The 21,098-nt window shown below is 38.4% G+C and overlaps 1 protein-coding gene across 5 annotated transcripts in view; it reads right to left on the bottom strand.

Annotated features, from left to right (window-relative positions):
* Nucleotides 1-21,098, bottom strand: part of LOC127508789 (gastrula zinc finger protein XlCGF57.1-like) — a 44,209-nt gene that overhangs the window by 21,537 nt on the left and 1,574 nt on the right. Inside the window, exons 1-2 of one of the 5 annotated variants that reach the window (XM_051887162.1) lie at nt 4,219-4,274; nt 3,607-3,691 (exon numbers count right to left, since the gene is read on the bottom strand). The exons of 2 other annotated variants lie outside the window; for them this stretch is intronic. In XM_051887162.1, the coding sequence (XP_051743122.1) occupies nt 3,607-3,691 (85 nt within the window). In that variant the 5' untranslated portion in view covers nt 4,219-4,274. Of the gene's footprint in view, nt 1-3,606; nt 3,692-4,218; nt 4,275-11,440; nt 14,993-21,098 lie in introns of those variants that run through there. 2 more of the 5 variants (XM_051887163.1, XM_051887164.1) reach the window with 2 other exon arrangements.

Below are 21,098 nucleotides of genomic sequence, written 5' to 3'. Positions count from 1 at the left end.
TTTGTAGACGTTTAAAAGGTTGTTGTGTCGACCTTGATTTATTGCAATATTGAGGTGTTATTTTGATTTTAGAAAATAAACTTGATTTCTCATCTTACAAATCAATTGTTTCTTATTTTCACTGGCATGTCTCTCAGGTGCTAATTTCTTCACTGCGGGTTGCAGAGACTTTAGTTTCAGCCGTAGTGCACCTGAGGCATGCAAGTCCAAGCGATTGCGGTACTAAGGCTACGTCCACACAAAGCTGGAGCTTACCCCATCCAATCTTTTTTTCCTCGTCTCGAAATATCTGCATCCACACGAAACCACTGAAACGACTCAAAATGATGTAGTATACATGCCAGACCAGTATGTGGCGCTGTAATTCTGCCACAGAGATGCACTTAAAACAGCGAATAAGACTTGGAGCATGTGCATAAACCTTGCGCGCTGTATACAAACAATAGTAAAGCTTAGAAATAACGCTTTATTTTGGCTCAGTAGCTTCTGCAGCACGAACACAAGCATCTGGAGTCTGCTGTTGCTGTTGTTGTTGCTGTTTTGTGCTGTTTGCGGCGTCTGACTAGGGTCGACATGGTGATGACATCATCGTTTCACAAAATATACGGATAGGCTGTACACATGACAACGCGAAGATTCCAGATTTATCCACTCTGGGACCCGGTTTCAAAAAACAGCGGTTTCACCTTCCGAAAACGCCGGATCCGTGTGGACGAAATGCCTATCTGATACAAAATTTGTGCGTATTCACAAAAACGCGTCTCCGTGTGGACGGGGCCTTAGACTGCATGTAGATGACCCGGCTGAATCCCTGCTCAACGAGATATGTTGTTGGAAAAGCAAGGATCAGCAGCCTGATCTTTTGCCAGAGAGCCGGATACCGCTGGGCATATTTGACCCACATGCTGCACCAGCCACATGTGCGAAAAATAGCCTGGGCTTCGTCGTTGCACTGGATGTTGACAAGATGATCCTGGATAGCAGGCTCACATTCGCTCACATCCGCTTGAAAGGGCTGCACAACCCAACTGGGAACAACAACAAGGTTGAGGAGGTCCCCGAAGCAGATCTCCATGTCGGCCTTAACCATCCTCAGGTGGTCAGTGTAAACTAGGAGGAGGTCATCGGTAAGAGCCTCAGACACCTGTAATGATTATTATTCTACAGTTAAATTGTTCTCTTATCCCCATGAATATTTGAAGAGTTTGGTTCCAAAACGCTATAAATCCATTTTGATTAATTTGAGTAAAAAGGTGTTTCTTTACCAAGAAAGCAGCAAGATGAAAACCATATTTTCTGTTTCAAACTTTCACATTACATCTTTTGGTTATAAAAACATTAAAAATTCAAATCTAGATTTTGATTTTAAAAGGTTTATTATAAAAATGGTTTATTTTTTCCCCAAAATGCAATAAATCCATGACGTTTTTTTTTTTTTTTTCAAAATGCAATTAATCCATCAATATCAAAAAGTTATTTTTCATATTGAAAATACAGAAAAAGTAAGTTGATTCACATATATGACAGCCTCTGAACTTTGCCAATACTAATCTTATATACAGGCATTTGACTAAAAATGCATTCAGTCGCTCCCAAAATGAATTCAATGGGTCTTGTTAATGTTATAAATGAATTATGTCTCCGTTTGTCATTACCGATTAAAGAGTATCTGGCGCCACCGCACGGTTAAAATAAACACATTTGCAGAGTACATTGGTATTAAAAACGGCTTTTAAAAACTGTTCATGGTTCAGTTTTTGGGACCGTGACAGAAGTTTGATGCTGTCGTGGAACAAGCAACAGCCGGCATTTTTCCTCCTCCTGACTCGAGTGCCTCATCTTCTTAATCTCCTCACATAAATGATTACAGAAACCACCACAGGTTCATCAATGCCATCAAAATTATTCATTTTTCTGTTTTTGTTGAACACAAAGTACAAAGTAGATAAGGAAAAATAGGATGCCGGGGTGTATTCAGAGCGCCGCCATTACTGCTTACAGTGCGTGGAATGGAGCGCTGTGATTGGTTGAGCGGATATATCGCGTTCTGCATTTTTTCCTTCTTCAGGCGGTGCCATTTTTTATGATAGTGTATTTGCCCGCGCAAAGGTGGACCGATCTTTTTTTGAATTCACTGTTTGTGGACTGTGATTTTGAACTGAAAAGTGGCTAAATGTCACAGAGGCTAATATGTATGGAAGACTGGAATGCAGGATTTGTTGTGACACATTATAAACGGAAAGAATAAGTAATATCAATCAGTTTAATTAAAACAAAAAAATGTCAATGAATAAATCATTTTAAAATGGACAAACTAGTAGACATTTAAAATTGTTGTGCAATTCTTGTTTTATGTTAAATGTTTGATTATTCTGTTAAATTTAAAAATCTTAGATCAGAATAAATTAATTAATAGTAGGCCTTTATTAAAAATAAATAGACATATGAGACTGTTTATTCACATGTTTAAAACAGTTTAATAAAACCACCATTTAAAAACATTTTTCCAGTTTTTTCTTTATCCATTTGAAAATCTAGTTAAAATATGCTATTATAAACTCGAAGGGGCAACAAATCAACTTCCGACTTTCTCCCAGGCCGAAGAAAAAAAAAATACAATCATGATTTTTCATTAAAGTATGTTGTAATTGTAGGCCTAAATACCTTGGTAACACCTTGTGTATTCATCAGTGGTATAATAAATACAATTAAAATTAATTTGTGTTCATAATCACTAAAATAAAAACTAAATCTTCTAACAAGAATTAACACATATGAACAATTAAATTAACATTGTATTATTAATTATTTTTAACTATCTTGAAAGTATCCAAGCAGCGTTTCGTGCTCAGATGTGACGGTGGAATTAATACATTACCTAAATGTGATTACAGAACATATTTAAATTATCCATCAAATTGTCATTTTCTCCTTACAGTCTTGCGAGTTAACAGTAATGCCTGACCAGTAAATTACTTGGTGAACAAAGAAAACATTTTGGCATTAGGCATTAGTTACTGCCTAAAAAATTTAAAAGTTTTACCTTATAAATAGAATTTAGTTTAATTAATTTTAAAATTCGTTAAAATTTAAAGTGATTTATTGAAAATATAAGTTCTTAAGTCAATATACTTTTTAATGGCTTGTCAACTTCCTATTCCTCCGCTGCGTGATTCTAGTCAGCGCTTGAGCGTTGGTCGTTGCAAAAGAAACGATAGCTTACATGTCGCATTAAACTGGTAGATTTTAGAATGTTGTAGGCAATTCTTTTGTAAGTAATTACATGTTTAATCTTGTCTTGCCAGGATCTTTGGTGTAAACTTGTGAACGCCCCCCAAGAACACCTGAACGCCCCCCTTTCAAAAATCTTGTTCTCTGAACGCCCCCGTTGAGAAACACTACACTACAGTAATGAGTTAATAATGCTTAATTACAAGTAACCAAACCCTAAACCTAGCTCTATAGTAATTCCACTTGAAGGAGTGAATGAAACGACTGAGTGAATTGGGACACTTCTCTGTAAGATTATATTTCTGTATATTCTCTATTTCTGTAGAGCTGGACATTTTAATAATGATCAAATTCCGCTATGAGAATAAAACCAACCTGTTTGTTCCTCAGTATCTTCATGTTTCACTCTGAATGTTTCTTCAATCTTAATATCTTCAGTCTCCTCTTTAATAAACGGCATCTTTAAGAAGAGAATAATTAACAGAGTTAATGGTCTTTAAATGACACAGCTCGACAAAAAAAAAACTCTAAAAACTAACGCTGCAAATTAATAGACTTAATATTTAGGCATTTATGACTGATGAAAACATGATTAGTTAGTTTGTTAGTGTTTGTTGTTCTCGTTCATGTTCACAGTTTGAGCAGCACGTGTCGTGATTCACTGAATCATTTACCAAAGTATTTGATTCAATTGACTCGGGGTTGAAAAGTTCAGTTTCTCCATCATTACTCGCCAGAGACTGAACTCGTGTTCATGATAAACTGATTTATGATATATAGAGAGAAATGAGACGCAGGTTTACTGTTTCTCATCAGTGGATGAGCTTTACTCACACAAATATCATTCATTACAGTTAGATAAAGAATCACAATGTTTCATTAAATAGTAAATAAACTCATTTCACATCGCTTGTTTAAAACAAAACACAACTATAAATCATTGAACTGTTTCTATCGTTTTAAACGGATTAATTTTTGAAAACAAACCTTTATTCATCAGAATCACAACAGATGCAGGAGCGCGGCGCAGTCTTATGACGTCATGTCGTCACTCCAAAATAAAAGTCCTGTTCAGACGCTGCATTGACTACAATCACAGGTGAAAAAATACTAGTGTTTTTGAACCATACTATAGTAAATTGTAGTATACTGTATATATTATAGTATTTACAACCCTTTGTTAATGAATGCTTCAGCATACTGTAGTATTAACTATAGTGAACTGATAAACTGTTATAAATACTGTAGTATGCTTTAGTTTTTACTACAGTAAACTGTAGTGTATATTGTCGTATAATACACCCTAAAGTTGTAGAAAACTTAGTACAACATTGAGTAAAGTAATTTGTTTATATTACTATAGTTGTTATATTATCACAGCAACTATAGAATTACCACAATAAATTAAAGTACTTTACTATAGTATGGCTCAAAAACACTATAGTATTTACTATAAATTACTATAGTATTTTTTCCACCTATTGAAATATAACTGTTTTACCAGATAATCTTTGTATTACAAAAAATAAAAACAATGACAAATATGATAGAAACAAACATGTTAAAAAGATTGTATGAGTTCATTCATGTGTCCGAATTGAAACACATTAAATGTCAGTCATTGTGAATTTTTTTAATAAAAAATTTAAAGTTAGAGTGTTTTACCTACACACACACACACACACACACACACATATATATATACAAGCTAATTTGAGTCTAAAAATGGGTATAAAAAGTGTAAAAAGTTATCTTTCAAGTCTTTAAAGGGGACCTATTATGCAAAATTCAAAACTATACCTAAACTATACCTGTTCTATCTCCATGCAGTATATATCTCAATTTCTGACATTATAGAGAATACGAATCTGACGTCACGCCACATTTAGTTCTGGGTAACTTCTTTGTTTATCCGCCATATTGACAGGATCGCGCAGCCTTTCCGTCATTGAGTTTAGTGCAGTAATTTGTTTTCTGTCATGATTGTGAAAAATGTCACCATTGTATGTCCTTAATGCTGCATCGATAATGGCGATAGTAACTGAGATCATCGTTCTGAGAGAAAACTGGACACTGAAAAACATTTCTTTGCCTTTTCTACATGTAAAAACACCAAGGGAAGCAGGTTGAGGAGATGACGAGAAGTTGTTTTGATTGTGTTTGGTTCAATAATTAACATTACCTTTGCGAGTCTGATTCTCACTCGCTCGTGAATTAGCAGAACTTGAACGGGGACATTCAAATGCTTAACAAGAAAAACGCTTCATGTGGCTTAAAGACAAACACAAAATTCTGTACATATCTATTAAAGCATACTGTGTGGAGATACACATAAGCCCAAAATATGAGCGCAACACCTTTACATGTTAAGCGGTTTCCTCTCATGTAAAGAAAGCACTTAGACTGATATTAAAGAGACTAAATTCTGTTTACTAATAAAGCACGTATGTGTAGAAAAACGGATGAGACCAAAATAAAAACTTTCAGTATCACTTAAAATGCATAAGCCATTTCAAGCAGGTTTTTCAAACGGTTTTATAAAGGGAAGAAATTTCTTAATGTGTAATTAAACACGCTGCGTTCACAAGCTCCTAGGGGTTTGATTTTGGTTGTCATTTGTTGAAATAAATATAAAAATACAGTGTGTTCGTGTCCGTCTGTCTGCTGAATTTGACCCATAATCTCTGATTCTCCTCTGTGATCGTGGAAAAGAGATATATTTACAATAACAACAGTTATAGGCCTACTCAATATGCTTGATTAAGCATCATTTAAACATTTCCAACAAATAAATGAATGGACTTCTCTCAGCGTGTTGAACACACAGATTTATTTGGATATTCATATGATGGCTGAAGCAGCAGTGAAAAAAAAAAAAACGAATTATCAAGCGATGCGATAAAATAGCTTCTATTCTCTGCAAACGATACCATTAAAAATGTGAATGTTCCACTTAACGGCAGAAACAAAACAAAAGGTAAGCAGGTATCCATATTAATTTCAGTGCAAGTAATAGGGGGCGATCCTTCCAAAATGGCGGCGCCGTCCCAGCATGCAACAAGGCATGATGTCGGTTCACATTCTCTATAGTGCGTCCTGACTGACTCCTGACACTGGAGAATCAGCTCTTGAAGCTCCGCCCTCTCAGCTCATTTGCATTTAAAGGGCACACACTGAAATGGTTTGTTTTTGCGTGACAGCAAAAAGTGGCAATTTTAACATGCTATAATAAATGATCTGTGGGGTATTTTGAGCTAGAACTTCACATACACACTCAGACATCAGAGACTTATTTTACATCTTGTAAAAGGGGGCATAATAGGTCCCCTTTAATGTTATGAAGAGACGAGAATACTTTTTGTGTGCAAAAACAAAACAAAAATAATTACTTTATTCAACAAAATCTTCTCTTCTGTGTCATTCTCATACGTTGTTTACGTCCAGCGCTTCCAGGAACACAGACTCGATAGGCTTGTTTGAGATGAACTACACCAGCCTGCCACGAGATCTGTCATGTGCAAGTTGAGACGGCCGTCAGGTCAGACACTTAGTGCTTTTCGTAGTGTGCTGAACCAACATCATTCATGGCAGACCACACATTTTTGCCTAGATTGTATCTGTCTTGTTTGGAAGAAGCTGGTCTTGTTTTGCTCTCGCGGTACTTTGATGGGACATGTGATCGTAAAGCGGCTGCAGCACCGATCAGAGTTGGACAAATTTCCTAACCTGAATGCATTGCTTCTGTCGGGCGGCAGCCGATCTTTACAGTGCCGCATGAAGTCGAACAAGCCTAATTTGACATGTTGTCTTTGGTTAGTCATGTGGTTTCTCAGTTCTGTTTTGTGATTGGGTGGTTATCTTGATTGTTCACAGGTGTTCCTTGTTTGTCATTAGTCTCTTTGAATAAATAGCCCTCATGTTTCATAGTTCTCTTGTCTAGCTTTAAGTGTAACCTGCTGTTCTTTGAGTTTTATGTTCATGTGCCAAGCCAATTCAAGTCTGTTGTCTATGTTGTATATATTTATGTTAAGAATATTCATAAACTGCACTTGGGTAAACACCAGACAATATTTACACACTGATTTCTGCTTCGCCATCATCACACACAGCGATTCTTTACCATCATCAGACCAACCTGAGGATCCATTTATCCAGCTGTAATACCTCCAGATCTTCTTATATAAGTAGATCAAACCTCTGATTGGTTTATGAGGTACAGCTGATCCAATCACATTACAGCCTTGACTCACTGGCTGCGTCCGAAAACTGGAAAATGTTGCCTTCTGAGGACACATTTCAAGGTAGGAAGGCATCAAGGCACGTCCAAATCCAATGTTAGCTTCACTTCCTGTCTCATGAGATACCTTCCTCAGATCGATTTTTGAAGGAAGCATAGCTGTATCCTTAGCTGCCTTTGATATCCCACAATCCTGTGCTTTCCATTCTGTGACAGTTGAGCTAGAAAAATAAAGATGGCGTCCGAAAGTTGCGTTTGCTGCTCAGTTTGTGTATAAATGTATGATTTTGACCAACATATTTCAATTTTGATATTTATATTGAGAAATTACTACTGTAGTAATTATTTGTTTAGTTCTCACCAAAGCTCGTGCTATTTTGCTGTAGATAATTAAACTGTTACGCTGCCCCAGAAGTCTGTCTGAAATCAGTTTCGTGAGGTACCTTCATGCACAAACGCTGCTGTACAAGTCATTCTCTTATAAGACAGCTACCTATGTTTTCGGACGCAGCCACTGAATCACTTCAAAACCACATTTTATCATTGGAAACTCCAAAAATAGATCAACCCAAAATCCATGTTTAAAGTGGAAGTTCGATGTTTCGCCATGAAACGGGAAGATCATGTAACTCGGGTATGCAATGTCAGATCTGCCCCAAACTTCACGTTTTATTAGAGTCCTGGCCTGAAGATATCAACATGGTAATATTTAGTTGTAAAATCGACCGATAGGGCCGATCGTTACATTGATTAAAATTGGGGTCAGATTATACTGTGTGAGAGGTTATGAGTGTTTAAAAAGATGAGACAGACAACAGAAATGAATAAATAAAGTGTATTTACAATATTAACAAGGAACTTAACACAATAAAACTAGAAAAACTTCTTAGGCTGTTTAAAAACGTAGCGTTCATTTGCACCATACCCTAAAAGAGTCCTTAAGGGTGCTTTCACACCTGCCTCATTTAGTTCGGTTGAATCGTACTAGAGTTCGTTTTCCCCTTTGGTGCGGTTCGTTTGTGCAGGTGTGAAAGCAGCAATCGCACTTGGGTGTGCACCAAAAGCGGACCAAACAAGCGTACCGAGACCACCTCTTCAAGGAAGGTTTCTTTCAAACGAACTCTGGAGCGGTTTGCTTGAGATGTGAAAGCAATCCGACCCAGTTAACGGACCAACGAACCAAATGATATCATAATTCATAACGGGAAATGTGATATAAAAAGCGGTAGTGTCTGATTCTGTGAGTGAGCACATTACCATAGCTGAAAACCAACGAGCGCCTCTGTTGTGTAATTGCACTTCTCCATGCGAGAATGCTGTCCTGACGAAGCCCTTTTCCCGCCCTGCTTCATTATAACATTCATATATGGTCTTGACGCACTGACACAGCCTACTAGACAACACTGGGACATCCAGAGAGAGCACGTGCATTTGTATTTGCCGCAGCATTAATATGAATGTAGGCCTAGTAGCTATATAATTTAACAGTGGGAATGACGGCTACATTTATATAGTGTTTGCGTGTGTCTCAACATTTACAAATAAAGCCACAATAAGCTCATGGAGCTAACTTGTCAATCATTATGGATGACGCTAAGAAAACTCTGACCAATAAGAGGACAGTTGTACTCGCATGTGACTTCCATAAACATATTTTGGTACGCTTTGAAATGTTCCTGTGTGAAAGAGAACCGAACCAAGAAGAAAATGCAACATTGTAACAAATTTAGTCCGTTTCAGAACAAATGATCCATAGGTGTGAAAACACCCTAAGAGTCCTAGTAGCGTGCTGAAAGTCCCAATGTGAAAGTGTCCACTAGTGTATGTACAAAGTCCATGGAAGTGTTAATCCAAGTGAAGATGATGTGAAGCGCTGGAAAGGTAAGTCCATAAAAACAACTCCTCAATCCAGCTTGTGGTCGTTTTGCTTGGTGACCCTGTTTGCCATGCTGCCTCCTTTATGCTGGTTTACTTCCTGATTCCTGTCATGTGATCAGTCACATGGCATCTACGCTAATATTAGTCTTTCTGGTTATCCCGAGGTTCACCGTAGTCAACCGGATCCAGGCCGTATCCAGGTGAGACCAAGGACCTGCGCCTTGACACGACCACAACGCAGCCCTGAAGTATCAGCAGAGATTGAGTCAACTAGATCATCCACTGTGAGGGCCTCATCGACACGACAGCCACGACACAGTTCCTCAACAGCCGTGATGAATACAATCCTCAATTGGATGGAACTGGAATAAATACTTTGAATGTTGCGATCCTGTCGGACTTATGATAGCTACCTGAATCGTAACAAAGCACTGTTGGCCAGAGGAGAACTGGCACCCCGACTAAGCCTGGTTTCTCCCAAGGTTTTTTTTCTCCATTTAAACATCTATTTGCCACTTGTCTGCCACCTGATGTCACCTGTTGGAGTTTGGGTTCCTTGCCGCTGTCGCCTTTGGCTTGCTTAGTTGGGGACACTTGACATTTGACTTGACATTTGATATTCAGCAGTGCTTTGATCTGCCTGCATTGACACTATTCTTTTAAGAGCTGCTGTGCAGCCAAATAATGTACCAGTTATCAATGTAAAGCTGCTTTGACACAATCTACATTGTAAAAAGCGCTATATAAATAAAGGTGACTTGACATGACAGGCAGTCCCAGACTCATTTAAAGACATACACACATTAATTAGATAAGAGGAATAAAATGGACTAAAAAACATGTAAACCAATTAAAACTCTATTATACATAAAATCATTGTAATAAATAGAGCGGTAAAACATGTCTTTTATGTCAGTGGTTCTCAACCACATTCCTGGAGGCCCACCAACACTGCACATTTTGCATGTCTCCTTTGTCTGACACACCCATTTTAGATCTTTGAGTCACTACTAATGAGCTGATAACCATAATCAGGTGTGTTTAATTAAGGAGACATGCAAAATGTGCAGTGTTGGTGGGCCTCCAGGAATGTGGTTGAGAAACACTGTTTTATGTGACACTGTCACATAGTCCCCCCCTTAGCTTACGTCACCGTGGGGAAGAAACTAGTCCTTAAAAGGTACTGTCAACCATTGTCCATGTATTGGGTATCCTCTTGAATGTGTGTCTTAAAATGTCTTTGCAATAAATTAGTTAAAACTAGGCCCTCCCACAGAGGCACTAGTCTGCCGTAGGAATCTATGGGAACACTAGAGAGAGGTGGAATCAGATACCAGCCTGGATGTCCTTGGGCAGGTGGCGCCAATCCCCCCAGGGTCCTGAAGCACCCAGCCTTCCTGGCACTCCACTCCCCCATGGCCTTTCCTCCTATCTGGCTTGTGGGTCTCTTTGGTGGAGGATAATGATGTTGAAGCTGATGAACAGTGATGATGTTGATTGTGAGGTGGTTTGTTGCTAGGGCTGATGACAGCACACTCCTTGGTCTCCATCCCACACGACTTGCAGTTGCCAACGAATCTCCAGGTGTCGCTGCGGATCGTGGGCCAACAGGCAACTTCCAGGATCCTCAGGAGGGTCTTCAGCCGGCCATGGTGTCTCTCTGGGGTCTTTCGATGGAAGTGCTGTATCGTTTGCTGGATCAGGGTCTTGGGGACGATGAGCTAGATCTTGCAGTTGTTGTCCCCCTTCTGGATCCGCCAATGCAGCACGTCTTGGTGGTCCCGCACGTCAATCCTGTTGGTCGGTGGCGTGGAGGGAGAGATGGAAAGTCTCTGGAGAGTGTCGTCATTACCCTGCGTGCTGGTGAGCTGCTCTCTGGAGAAGGGTAGGATGGAGAAGATGTTGTCCAAATCTGGCCCCGCTGGAGTGGTGGCACAGAATTCCCCATTGATCGCTCTGTTGATAGTCCGTGAAGTGGCTGAGGCAGTGGGATCGTTGGTCGGAGGAAAGCCAGGGGTCGACGTGGGAGGCACTGGGCTGGTCCTCACAGTGGAAGGTTATGAGTGTTTAAAAAGATGAGACAGACAACAGAAATGAATAAATAAAGTGTATTTACAATATTCACAAGGAACTTAAAACAACACAATAAAACTAGAATAACTTCTTAGGCTGTTTAAAAGCGTGGAGTCCATTAGCACCATACCCTAAAACAGTCCTTAAGAGTCCTAGTAGCGTGCTGAAAGTGCCAATGTGAAAGTGTCCACTGGTGTATATACAATGTCCACGGAAGTGTTAATCCAAGTGAAGGTGACGTGAAGCGCTGGAAAGGTAAGTCCATAAAAACAACTCCTCAATCCAGCTTGTGGTCGTTTTGCTTGTTGACCCTGTTTGTTTGCCATGCTGCCTCCTTTATATTGGCTTACTTCCTGATTCCTGTCATGTGATCAGTCACATGACAGGCAGACCCAGACTCATTTAAAGACATACACACATTAATTAGATAAGAGGAATAAAATGGACTAAAAAACATGTAAACCAATTAAAACTCTATTATACATAAAATCATTGTAATAAATAGAGCGGTAAAACATGTATTTTATGTGACAGTGTCAGACAGTTACAATCATAGCGCCACCTGCAGGCAACAGGAAATAACATGTTTTACACTGTGTTAACTCCTCATAGACATTTAACCAGAACCACATCATATATGGTCAATCTAATCTTAAGGCCTTAGCGATGTTAAATTGCAAAGATCTTGAGTTTTAGTTGAAGGGTGTGTCCGTGGCGGCCTGACAAAGTCTAATGTTTCGCCATGAAAGAGGAAGCTGTTGTAACTCAGGCATACAATGTCCGATCTGCCCCAAACTTCACATGTGTGATAAGAGTCCTGGCCTAAAGACATCTTTATGACAATATACAGTTAGTCATAGCGCCACCTGCTGGCAACAGGAAATGGCATGCTTTACACTGTAATTCACTACCAGAAACACATTTCAATATGCCACGAAGTACCAAACATGCTAGAAACACGTTAAATCATGAAACACTTAGCTAAGCGCTAATGTATGCGATTAACGCCACAAAACAGGAAGTTGTTGTAACTCAGGCATACAATGTCCGATCTGCTCCAAACTTAACACTTTTGATAATATTTCTGGCCTGAACACATCTATTTCACAATATTCGGTTACAGTCAAAGCGCCTCCTGTTGGCAGCAGTAAGTGTGATTTTGGTTGTCATTTGTTGAAATAAATACAAAAAAAAATAAAAATACAGTGTGTCGGTGTCTGTCCGCTGAATGCCCACCCGATTCTCCTCCATGGCCATATGGGAAAGTGAATATTTACAAAGACAACATTAAAACTACAGTTACATTTACACCCTACCAACAAAGAAATAGGTTGACTTCTGTCAGCTTGTTGAACACATTTATTTATTTGGACATTTTCTACCATATGATGGTAGAAACGGAATTCTACAAAACTGAAGTGAAAAGACCAAATTATCATTCAATGGGATAAAATATATTCTCTTCCCTGCAAATGATACCATGAAGAATGTGAATATTTAACCAAGTCAAAAACAAATAAAGTAAGCAGGTTCCATATTCATTTCAGTATCAGCAGACACATAACGCTATAAAAAGTGACAACTTTTAAAGTTAAAAAACGATACAAGTTACATGAACGATAAAAGCTCATTGTGGTTTCTCTGTTTGATAGATTTGAGCATCCATAAACAATGCTAAAAATAGGAATTCTGAGTTTGTGATAGGATTCCTATATAGTAAAATTACTCCTTGCCCTCCAGCCGCATTTCGCGTGCAGCAATGACGTCACGTGCAAACAACCTAGCATAGCAAACGTAGCATAAGCTTTGTTAACTGCAAGAGTTTTACACTTTTAACATTTAAGAGGCTGTTGTGTCGACCTTGATTTATTGCAATATTGAGCTGTTCAATTTTATTTTGATTTTAGAAAATAATGAATGAATCAATCAAATAAATGTCTCATTTTCACTGGCATTTCTGAACTAGTGCATCTTCAAGCCTAAATTCAGAATGAGTAAAAAACTTAAGTACTGTTAAAGTCTCAGATACTTCAAGATTTCTACCCAAATTGTATTAGAATTGGTGAGTTGTAACTTGGAGTAATTTTTGCTGTCAGGTATCTGTACTTTTATTCAAGTATGGTTTTCAGGTACTCTTTACACATCTGCTCTTTCCACAGTAACGATTTCTAAAACCGTTCTCTTTCAAGTGAATTTTCATGTGGCCCTTAAGGTCACCTTTAAATCTGAAACTCTTTCCACACTTATCACATATGAATGTCTTCTCCCCAGTGTGAATATTCATGTGGTGATAAAGGGTCAATTTATGTATGAAACTCTTTCCACACTGATCACATGTAAATGGCTTCTCTCCAGTGTGAATTCTCATGTGTTGCCTGAGGCTTTGTTCCCGTGTGAAGCCATTCCCGCACAGAGTGCAAGTGCAAGGCTGTTCTCCAGTATGAGTGCTCATGTGGCCCTTAAGGTTACCTATAAATCTGAAACTCTTCCCACAAAGATCACATGTAAAAGGCTTCTCTCCAGTGTGAATATTCATGTGTTCCTTAAGGCTTTGTTCCCCTGTGAAGCCATTCCCGCACAGAGTGCAGGTGTAAGGCTTTTCTCCAGTGTGAGTTCTCATATGGACTTTAAGGCTTTCTTTTTGACTGAAACTCTTTCCACACTGATCACATGTAAAAGGCTTCTCTCCAGTGTGAATTCTCATGTGTTTCCTGAGGCTTCGTTCCCGTGTGAAGCCATTCCCACACAGAGTGCAGGTGTAAGGCTTTTCTCCAGTGTGAGTTGTCATATGGTCTTTAAGGCTTTCTTTTCGACTGAAACGCTTTCCACACTCTTGACAGGTATGAGGCTTTTCTCCAGTGTGAACTCTCATGTGGACTTTAAGGTTTCCTGTCTCATTGAAACTCTTTCCACACTGTTGGCAGGTGAAAGGCTTTTCTCCAGTGTGAATTCTCATGTGGATTTCAAGTTTTCCTTTTTTACTGAAACTCTTTCCACACTGTTGGCAGGTGAATGGGCTCTCTCCAGTGTGATTACTTATGTGGGCTATAAGGCTTTCTTTTCGACTGAAACTCTTTCCACACTCTTGACAGGTGTGAGGCTTTTCTCCAGTGTGAATTCTCATGTGGGCTGTAAGGTTTCCTTTGTCACTGAAACTCTTTCCACACTGTTTGCAGGTGTAAGGCTTTTCTCCAGTGTGAGTTCTCATGTGGGCTATAAGGCTTCCTTTTCTACTGAAACTCTTTCCACACTGTTTGCAAGTGAATGGGTTCTCTCTAATGTGAATTCTGATGTGGCCTTTAAGGCTTCCTTTTTGTGTGAAACTCTTTCCACACTGTTGGCAAGTGAAGGGACTCTCTCTAGTGTGAACTCTCAAGTGGACTTGAAGGTTTCTATGTTGATTAAAAGTCTTTCCACACTTTTGGCAGATGAAATAACTTTTAGTTTCTGTCTTTTGAGCTCCTTTTTGTGAAGAAACCTGTGTTGATTTTTCTCCAGTCATGAAATTATAATGTTTTTTCTCTTCTTCTTTTTCATAAAGTTCATGACTCGCCTCTCTCAATGCCATCAGGTCTAGGGCAAAAATAGACATAAAACAATTTAGACATTTAGACATCAAAACCAACAACATGTATGATCTATACCCTATCCTATCCTATCCTATCCTATGGATCAGGGATGGGCAGCTTTGGTGCTGGAGCACCACTCTTTTACAGAGTTAAGTTTCATCCCTAATCAAATACACCTGCCTGTAATTTTCAAGCATTCCTGAAGACTTGAGGCTGATTTATACTTCTGCGTCGCGTGTACCCCGTAGGTCCGGCGTAGGCTGTGAGTGCCACACGTAGCTTACGATGTAGCCTGACGCGCACCTCTTCGAAAATGTAACCGCCTCAATTCTACGCAGACCGCAAGTGCTGTGATTGGTCTGTTAGAACCCTTCCCTCAGGTCAAAAAATTGGTGCAGGGCAATAGGAGAAGAGCGAAACACTGTTTCAGGGGGCACATGCAGTCAAACTGCAACAAAAGTCGTTACCTATTTGCTGCTTCTCTGTCGCCTCTATTTGTAAGCTTCTCTGACAACGTACATGACAAGCTGCTTCTTCTTTGGCTTTTGCCTTGATACTCAACATGACCGTGGACACTGCCTACCAGTGGTCTGCATGCATGTCAACGCGGACAACGACGCAGAAGTATAAATGATAACAGACGCATAGTCTACGGTTCAGAGGCTCCGCCGTACGTCCGACACAGAAGTATAAAACAGCCTTTATGGTTAAATATTGGGGTGGGGTTAAATTTTGCAGCTTTGTTTGATCAAGGATAGAGCTAAACTCTGCAGAATAGTGTCCCTCCAGGACCAGAGTTGCCCATCCCATCTATAGACCTTATACTCAAAACACCAGTGGTTTTTCAAACCTGGTCCAAAAGGACACACCACTGCACATTTTGTATGTATCCTTTATTTTTCACATCTGGTTAAGATCATCAGCTTGTTAGAAGATTGCTGACATTGATGGAGGAATCTGCGAACTACAATTCCTGTTCATCACTAAGATGAGAACCGGACTCGATATAAACCTAAATATACTTAAATTAATTGAAAAGTGCTTTACTATTCAATAAGTAATAGAAGATATTTGTTGTTGTAATGATGTCAGACATAGCACATACAATAGTAGTAGCCATTTTGTACTCCAGACCATTCTGTACTTGGTTTTGATCTCACTTCATCTGTACCACGCCCAAGCCTAATCCAACCGTGCCTTTTCAAGCGGGCCAGGGCACGGTACAGAGTGATCACACTAGTGACATTAGACGGAAAGAATGAATGCTTATGAGATGTGTTTTCCTCAGCACAAAACTTACATTTTATGGTTATACTCTTACCTGTAAATGTTATAAAATCATGCAAATGTGCATTTTTTGACAACAGGCTCCATTAAACTTCACAGACTTCAGTGAACGAATACCAGTATGAACATGTGCATCAAACAGACAGAGCGCAGTTGAATAGAAATTAAACACTAGATGTCCTGTTTCTGGAGATCTACCAGCCTATCATGTAATGGCAGTGACATCAGTCGCAACATTCCCTATTTTTATCAAGCTAAAATCTACATATAGTTCCCAACGAAAGTATTGTTTAGTGTAAAACATGCTGAAGATTAGCAAACAGGCTGTTGACTAATTAAATAATTAGCTATTTCCCCCAAAAAACTGTTTAATCAGCATAGTGAAGCCTCTCATCCATTGACATCCATTCAAACAACAGCCTCTGGTCTCCTTCCCTGCGTACCGCCGGGGGCGAAGCATTAGCATTAGCAGTTATGCTTTTTTGGCTAAAGGTTGCAGGCTTGCCTTCCAGTGGCTTTGGATCTACATTTCCTGCAGAGTTCAGATCCAACCCTGATCAGACAACACCTGAAGCAGTGAACTAAGATCTTCAGGGGCACTTGATAATTACAGGCAGTTGTGTTCGATCAGGGTTGGATCTGAACTCTGCATGTATGTAGATCTTCAGGAACAGGATTGGGCATTCCTGCTCTAGGTTCAACTCATCAGCTCATTATTAGAGATTCATGATCGGAAATGGATATTTCAAATACATCTACAAAGTGTCCTGTTGAGGTACTCCAGGGCTGCGCTCAAGTTCAGATTTTTATGCCCTTCCCTTGCTAACTTCCCTCCATCTTAAGGACTCAGATGTACATCATTGTTTACACTGAAACAACACTGGCAGAATCTGTCTAGCTACTTTAAATGTACCTCTCTAAGCTCTTGATTGCTTGGAATATGCTATGGAGCTGATTTGTAGATGCACTTATGTTCCAGAAAATACTGTAACTATAAAAGGACTATTTTAAGGCTTGAATATGTGCCACACTTACTGCTGCCAGCTGGTGGCAGAATAACCATGAACAACAATTGATCAGCTCCCATGACCAAACATACAACCCCAATATGAAATGTGATTTATAAAAATCCATTTCTAGCTACATTCATATGTGGTTTGAAATCCTGTTCAAAAATTTTATTTCTGGAAGTCTGTTTCATGGTGCGTTCAAGTCATGTCGGAAAGATCGTATTTACGAGCTGAACGCACATGAATGCCACCACAATGTCGTAAATACGACTGGGGAGCTCGGGATTTTCTTTAAGCCCAGATCTGTACGAGTTGGGGTCGTGTCAGTGAGAAACATGGCAAAATACCACAATACTTATAGGTATTTAGCAGTGACATTGTCAGGCTTTTCTATTTACAACGAAGCAAGCTGATTCCCAGCAAAAAAATACGATAGCATCATAATATAAAAATGTAATATGTAACGATAAAGTTTACAATGGCTTCATAAATTGATTAAAAACATAAAGTAACATACAACCAATGCACATTTTTGAGCTACATTTTCTAGAAGTAGAAGTGTTGTTATTTTGTGTAATTAATTTAGAGAAGGCATACCGCCATCATATTCCAACGAAAGTGACTTGAACGCACCTACCGTCGTAAACACGACTTCCCACCTCGTAAATACGAACTTCCCAGGAGGACTTGAACGCACCATTAGTCTGACCACTTTGATCATATTTCGTGTGGTTTATGTGACTTTCTCATGCCACGTCAAACATAAACGTCAGACATTATTATAGGAAACATGCTTAAAGTCGCTCCAGAAACAAGGCTGTGTTGTTGCAAAGTGCCGGACGAGCAGAAAATGACAATATAACGGAGACATATTTTGAAACCAGCGGAGACGACAGCACGGAATAAAGCGAAACAAAAAAATTATATATGATTCCACCAAATTAGCTGCTTTGTAAAATGGCAAAGCTCTGAACATAAGTCAATCAAGTATTATATTATATTATGATAATCAAGCATTATTTAATTATATTATTCTTATATTCTCTGGCTCTGTAGGATCTAACAACAGTTCCCACATGAGCAATTTATAGATTATCATGACAGAATATGCGAATTAGTGACTTTAAGATAGTTAACTCCACATCAGCTACATAAATTCATCAACTGTTTAAAAACGTCCTGTTGCATTCAAAATGCTGTCACTTCTTCTTGAGTGTCTCCATCATAGTCAGACTCCATTTTGAACATAAAAAGCTGAACAGTTTCTGACATTTTCAGTGAGTCTGCGTGAGGCAATGTGAGATGCTGCTAAATGCTAACACGAGCTCCTGAAACTCCGCCCCCTTTTGAGAGCAGCAGCTCATTTGCATTTAAAACAGAGTTTTTGCTCACCCTCAAAAAGTGACAAATTTAACATGCTATAAAAATAATTATCTGTAGGGTATTTTAAGCTAAAACTTCACATACTCTGGGGATTTTTTATTTTACATCTTGTAAAAGTGGCATAATACCACCCCTTAAAATCCTGAATAATTCCAAATGAACTCCGTTATTTTGACAGGAAAATACAACAAAGAATATTGTTTACAAGTAGCGCGTCGATTCAGCGTGGTATGCAAGACTCTCGCTCTCTCAATCTCTTTGTGTGTGAGAAACACAGCACTCTCAGCAAAACTACGGCGAGTCGTGTGTCTCACACTAGAGTTTGCGGTACTTCAAATACAGGTACGCATCGATTGAGCTGAATTGAAATGGTACAGAACATTCGCTTGACAGAGAGAGCGAAACTCTCAATGCGAGTGAAAATATATCTATACTAAACTTAAACTTAGCCTCTAACACACACACTGGCGATTCAAATCTAAGAATTTATTAGCCAATGGCTAATGATAGACATTATGTAGTCGCCCAGAGTGAAGATTTACTCGCATAGGCTATGTGAGTGTTTTACTCGCATTGTAGAGGGTTGTAGTTACTAAGTAATTAGTTACTGTAACTTGATTACTTTTCTCTTAAAAAAGTAATTTTTTTCCTGTAATTTAACTACATTTACTTCTGATGTAATTGAACTAAATACTGTGTTTAGACTGTAGAACAATTATATATAATACACAAAACTGTATTTTTCAGCTTTTTTCAAGGTAAATTTAGGTCTTTCCAAAAAGACTCCAAAAGGACACCAAATAACCAAATGATATGAGTCCATATAATTCATACATTTATGTACACTAAAGCACACACACACAAAAAAAATAACAGCAAAAAACATTTGAGAATTCACAGTGTATAATGTGTGCAACAGCTAAGAGTTTGTTTACATTTTAGACCAGTCCAGTTGCGATACTGAACAGGACCACATGGAGATGCCAAAAAAACCTAAACCAACCGCCTTGACCTGCTTCAGAAACATACACAGGACAAATCCAAACATTGTCCTGAATGTGTGTGAAAACAACGTGAATGTACTGAAATGTGTCTGTGCATAAAGACAATGTGCGATCAGTGCATCGAGAGCGCTCATGATTTGCTTGTCCATCAATATATCAGACCAGTAAATCGTCTTTACTTTGATTGTAGCCCTCATCCATCAAAACTTTCATAGCAAGAAGCTGGTTTGCTTTATGCAGCCGATAAACAGTTTTCATATCATCTGGCCATGTTCTGTTCGGACAGGAACAGCGATGCGGGAGGGCTCACGCTCTTCAGATACAATGACAGAATATGACAGAGTTCGTGTTTTAAAGCGAAACACACTGGAAGGAATAATTCTCTCTACAATCTCTGATCAATCAGCATGAACTTTTAAGATCATCTAACTGCGTGACGTAAAATTACCATAATGACGCAAATTATGCGCTAAATGTATTATTTTAATGCATTAAGGATTTTGAATTAATAACGCATGCATGTTTTTATGTATCGTTCTCACTTTAAATACTTTTGTGAGTTAATAAGAATGGTGGTAACACTTTAGTTTAGTGCCCAGTTCTCAATATTAACTAGTTGGTTATTAGCATTGAACATTACTAGTATATTGGTGGTTCATTAGCTCATATTAAAGCCTTATTCTACATCCTTAATACTACCCAATACTTAAACTTAACTACTTTAAGTATTAATAAGCAGTAATCAGGAGTTTTTTATATTATTTATTTTAAAGAATTAAAAGAGGTGTTTCATGTCTATCCTTCTATCACTTATTAACTCATCGAGGTTGATATAAGACTTAGAAAGTAATAAGTAATTAAATACTTTTTGGAATAATTTGTACAGTAATCTAATTACACTATCGAAGATGTAATTAGTAATTCATTACTTTTTAGAGTAACTTACCCAACACTGTTAAAAGTTCATAAATGCAATCAATTGTTTTATGATTTGAGACCCTGAACCACAAGACCAGTCATAAGGGTCGCTTTTTTGAAATTGAGATGTATACATCATCTGAAAGTTGAACAAATAAGCTTTCTAGTGATGTATGGTTTGTTAGGATAGGATACAATCATTTGAAAACCTGGAATCTGAGGGTGCAAATAAATCTAAATATATACCTGAAGGCATTTTTAGAGTTGTTTTTTCTGAGTGACAAACACAAAAGTAAAGACTCATAACTCCAAAACTATAGCAAGGAGAGTCAAAAGGTAGGTATTGTTTGATAGAACACTTTTTACTTAAAAAAAAATAAAAAATAAAAAATTATATATATATAAATTACATTACAATGGGACATTCTCATGCTGAGAAACTGCTGATAAAATTCAAATCAAATATATTTTTCTTATAATTTTAAATATCTTTTTTATTTGACAGGAA

This window comes from Ctenopharyngodon idella, chromosome 3 (assembly GCF_019924925.1).
Source record: "Ctenopharyngodon idella isolate HZGC_01 chromosome 3, HZGC01, whole genome shotgun sequence".
NCBI lineage: Eukaryota > Metazoa > Chordata > Actinopteri > Cypriniformes > Xenocyprididae > Ctenopharyngodon > Ctenopharyngodon idella.
The sequence above is the reverse complement of the archived record's forward strand: the minus strand, read 5'-3'. Positions and strand labels throughout refer to the sequence as shown.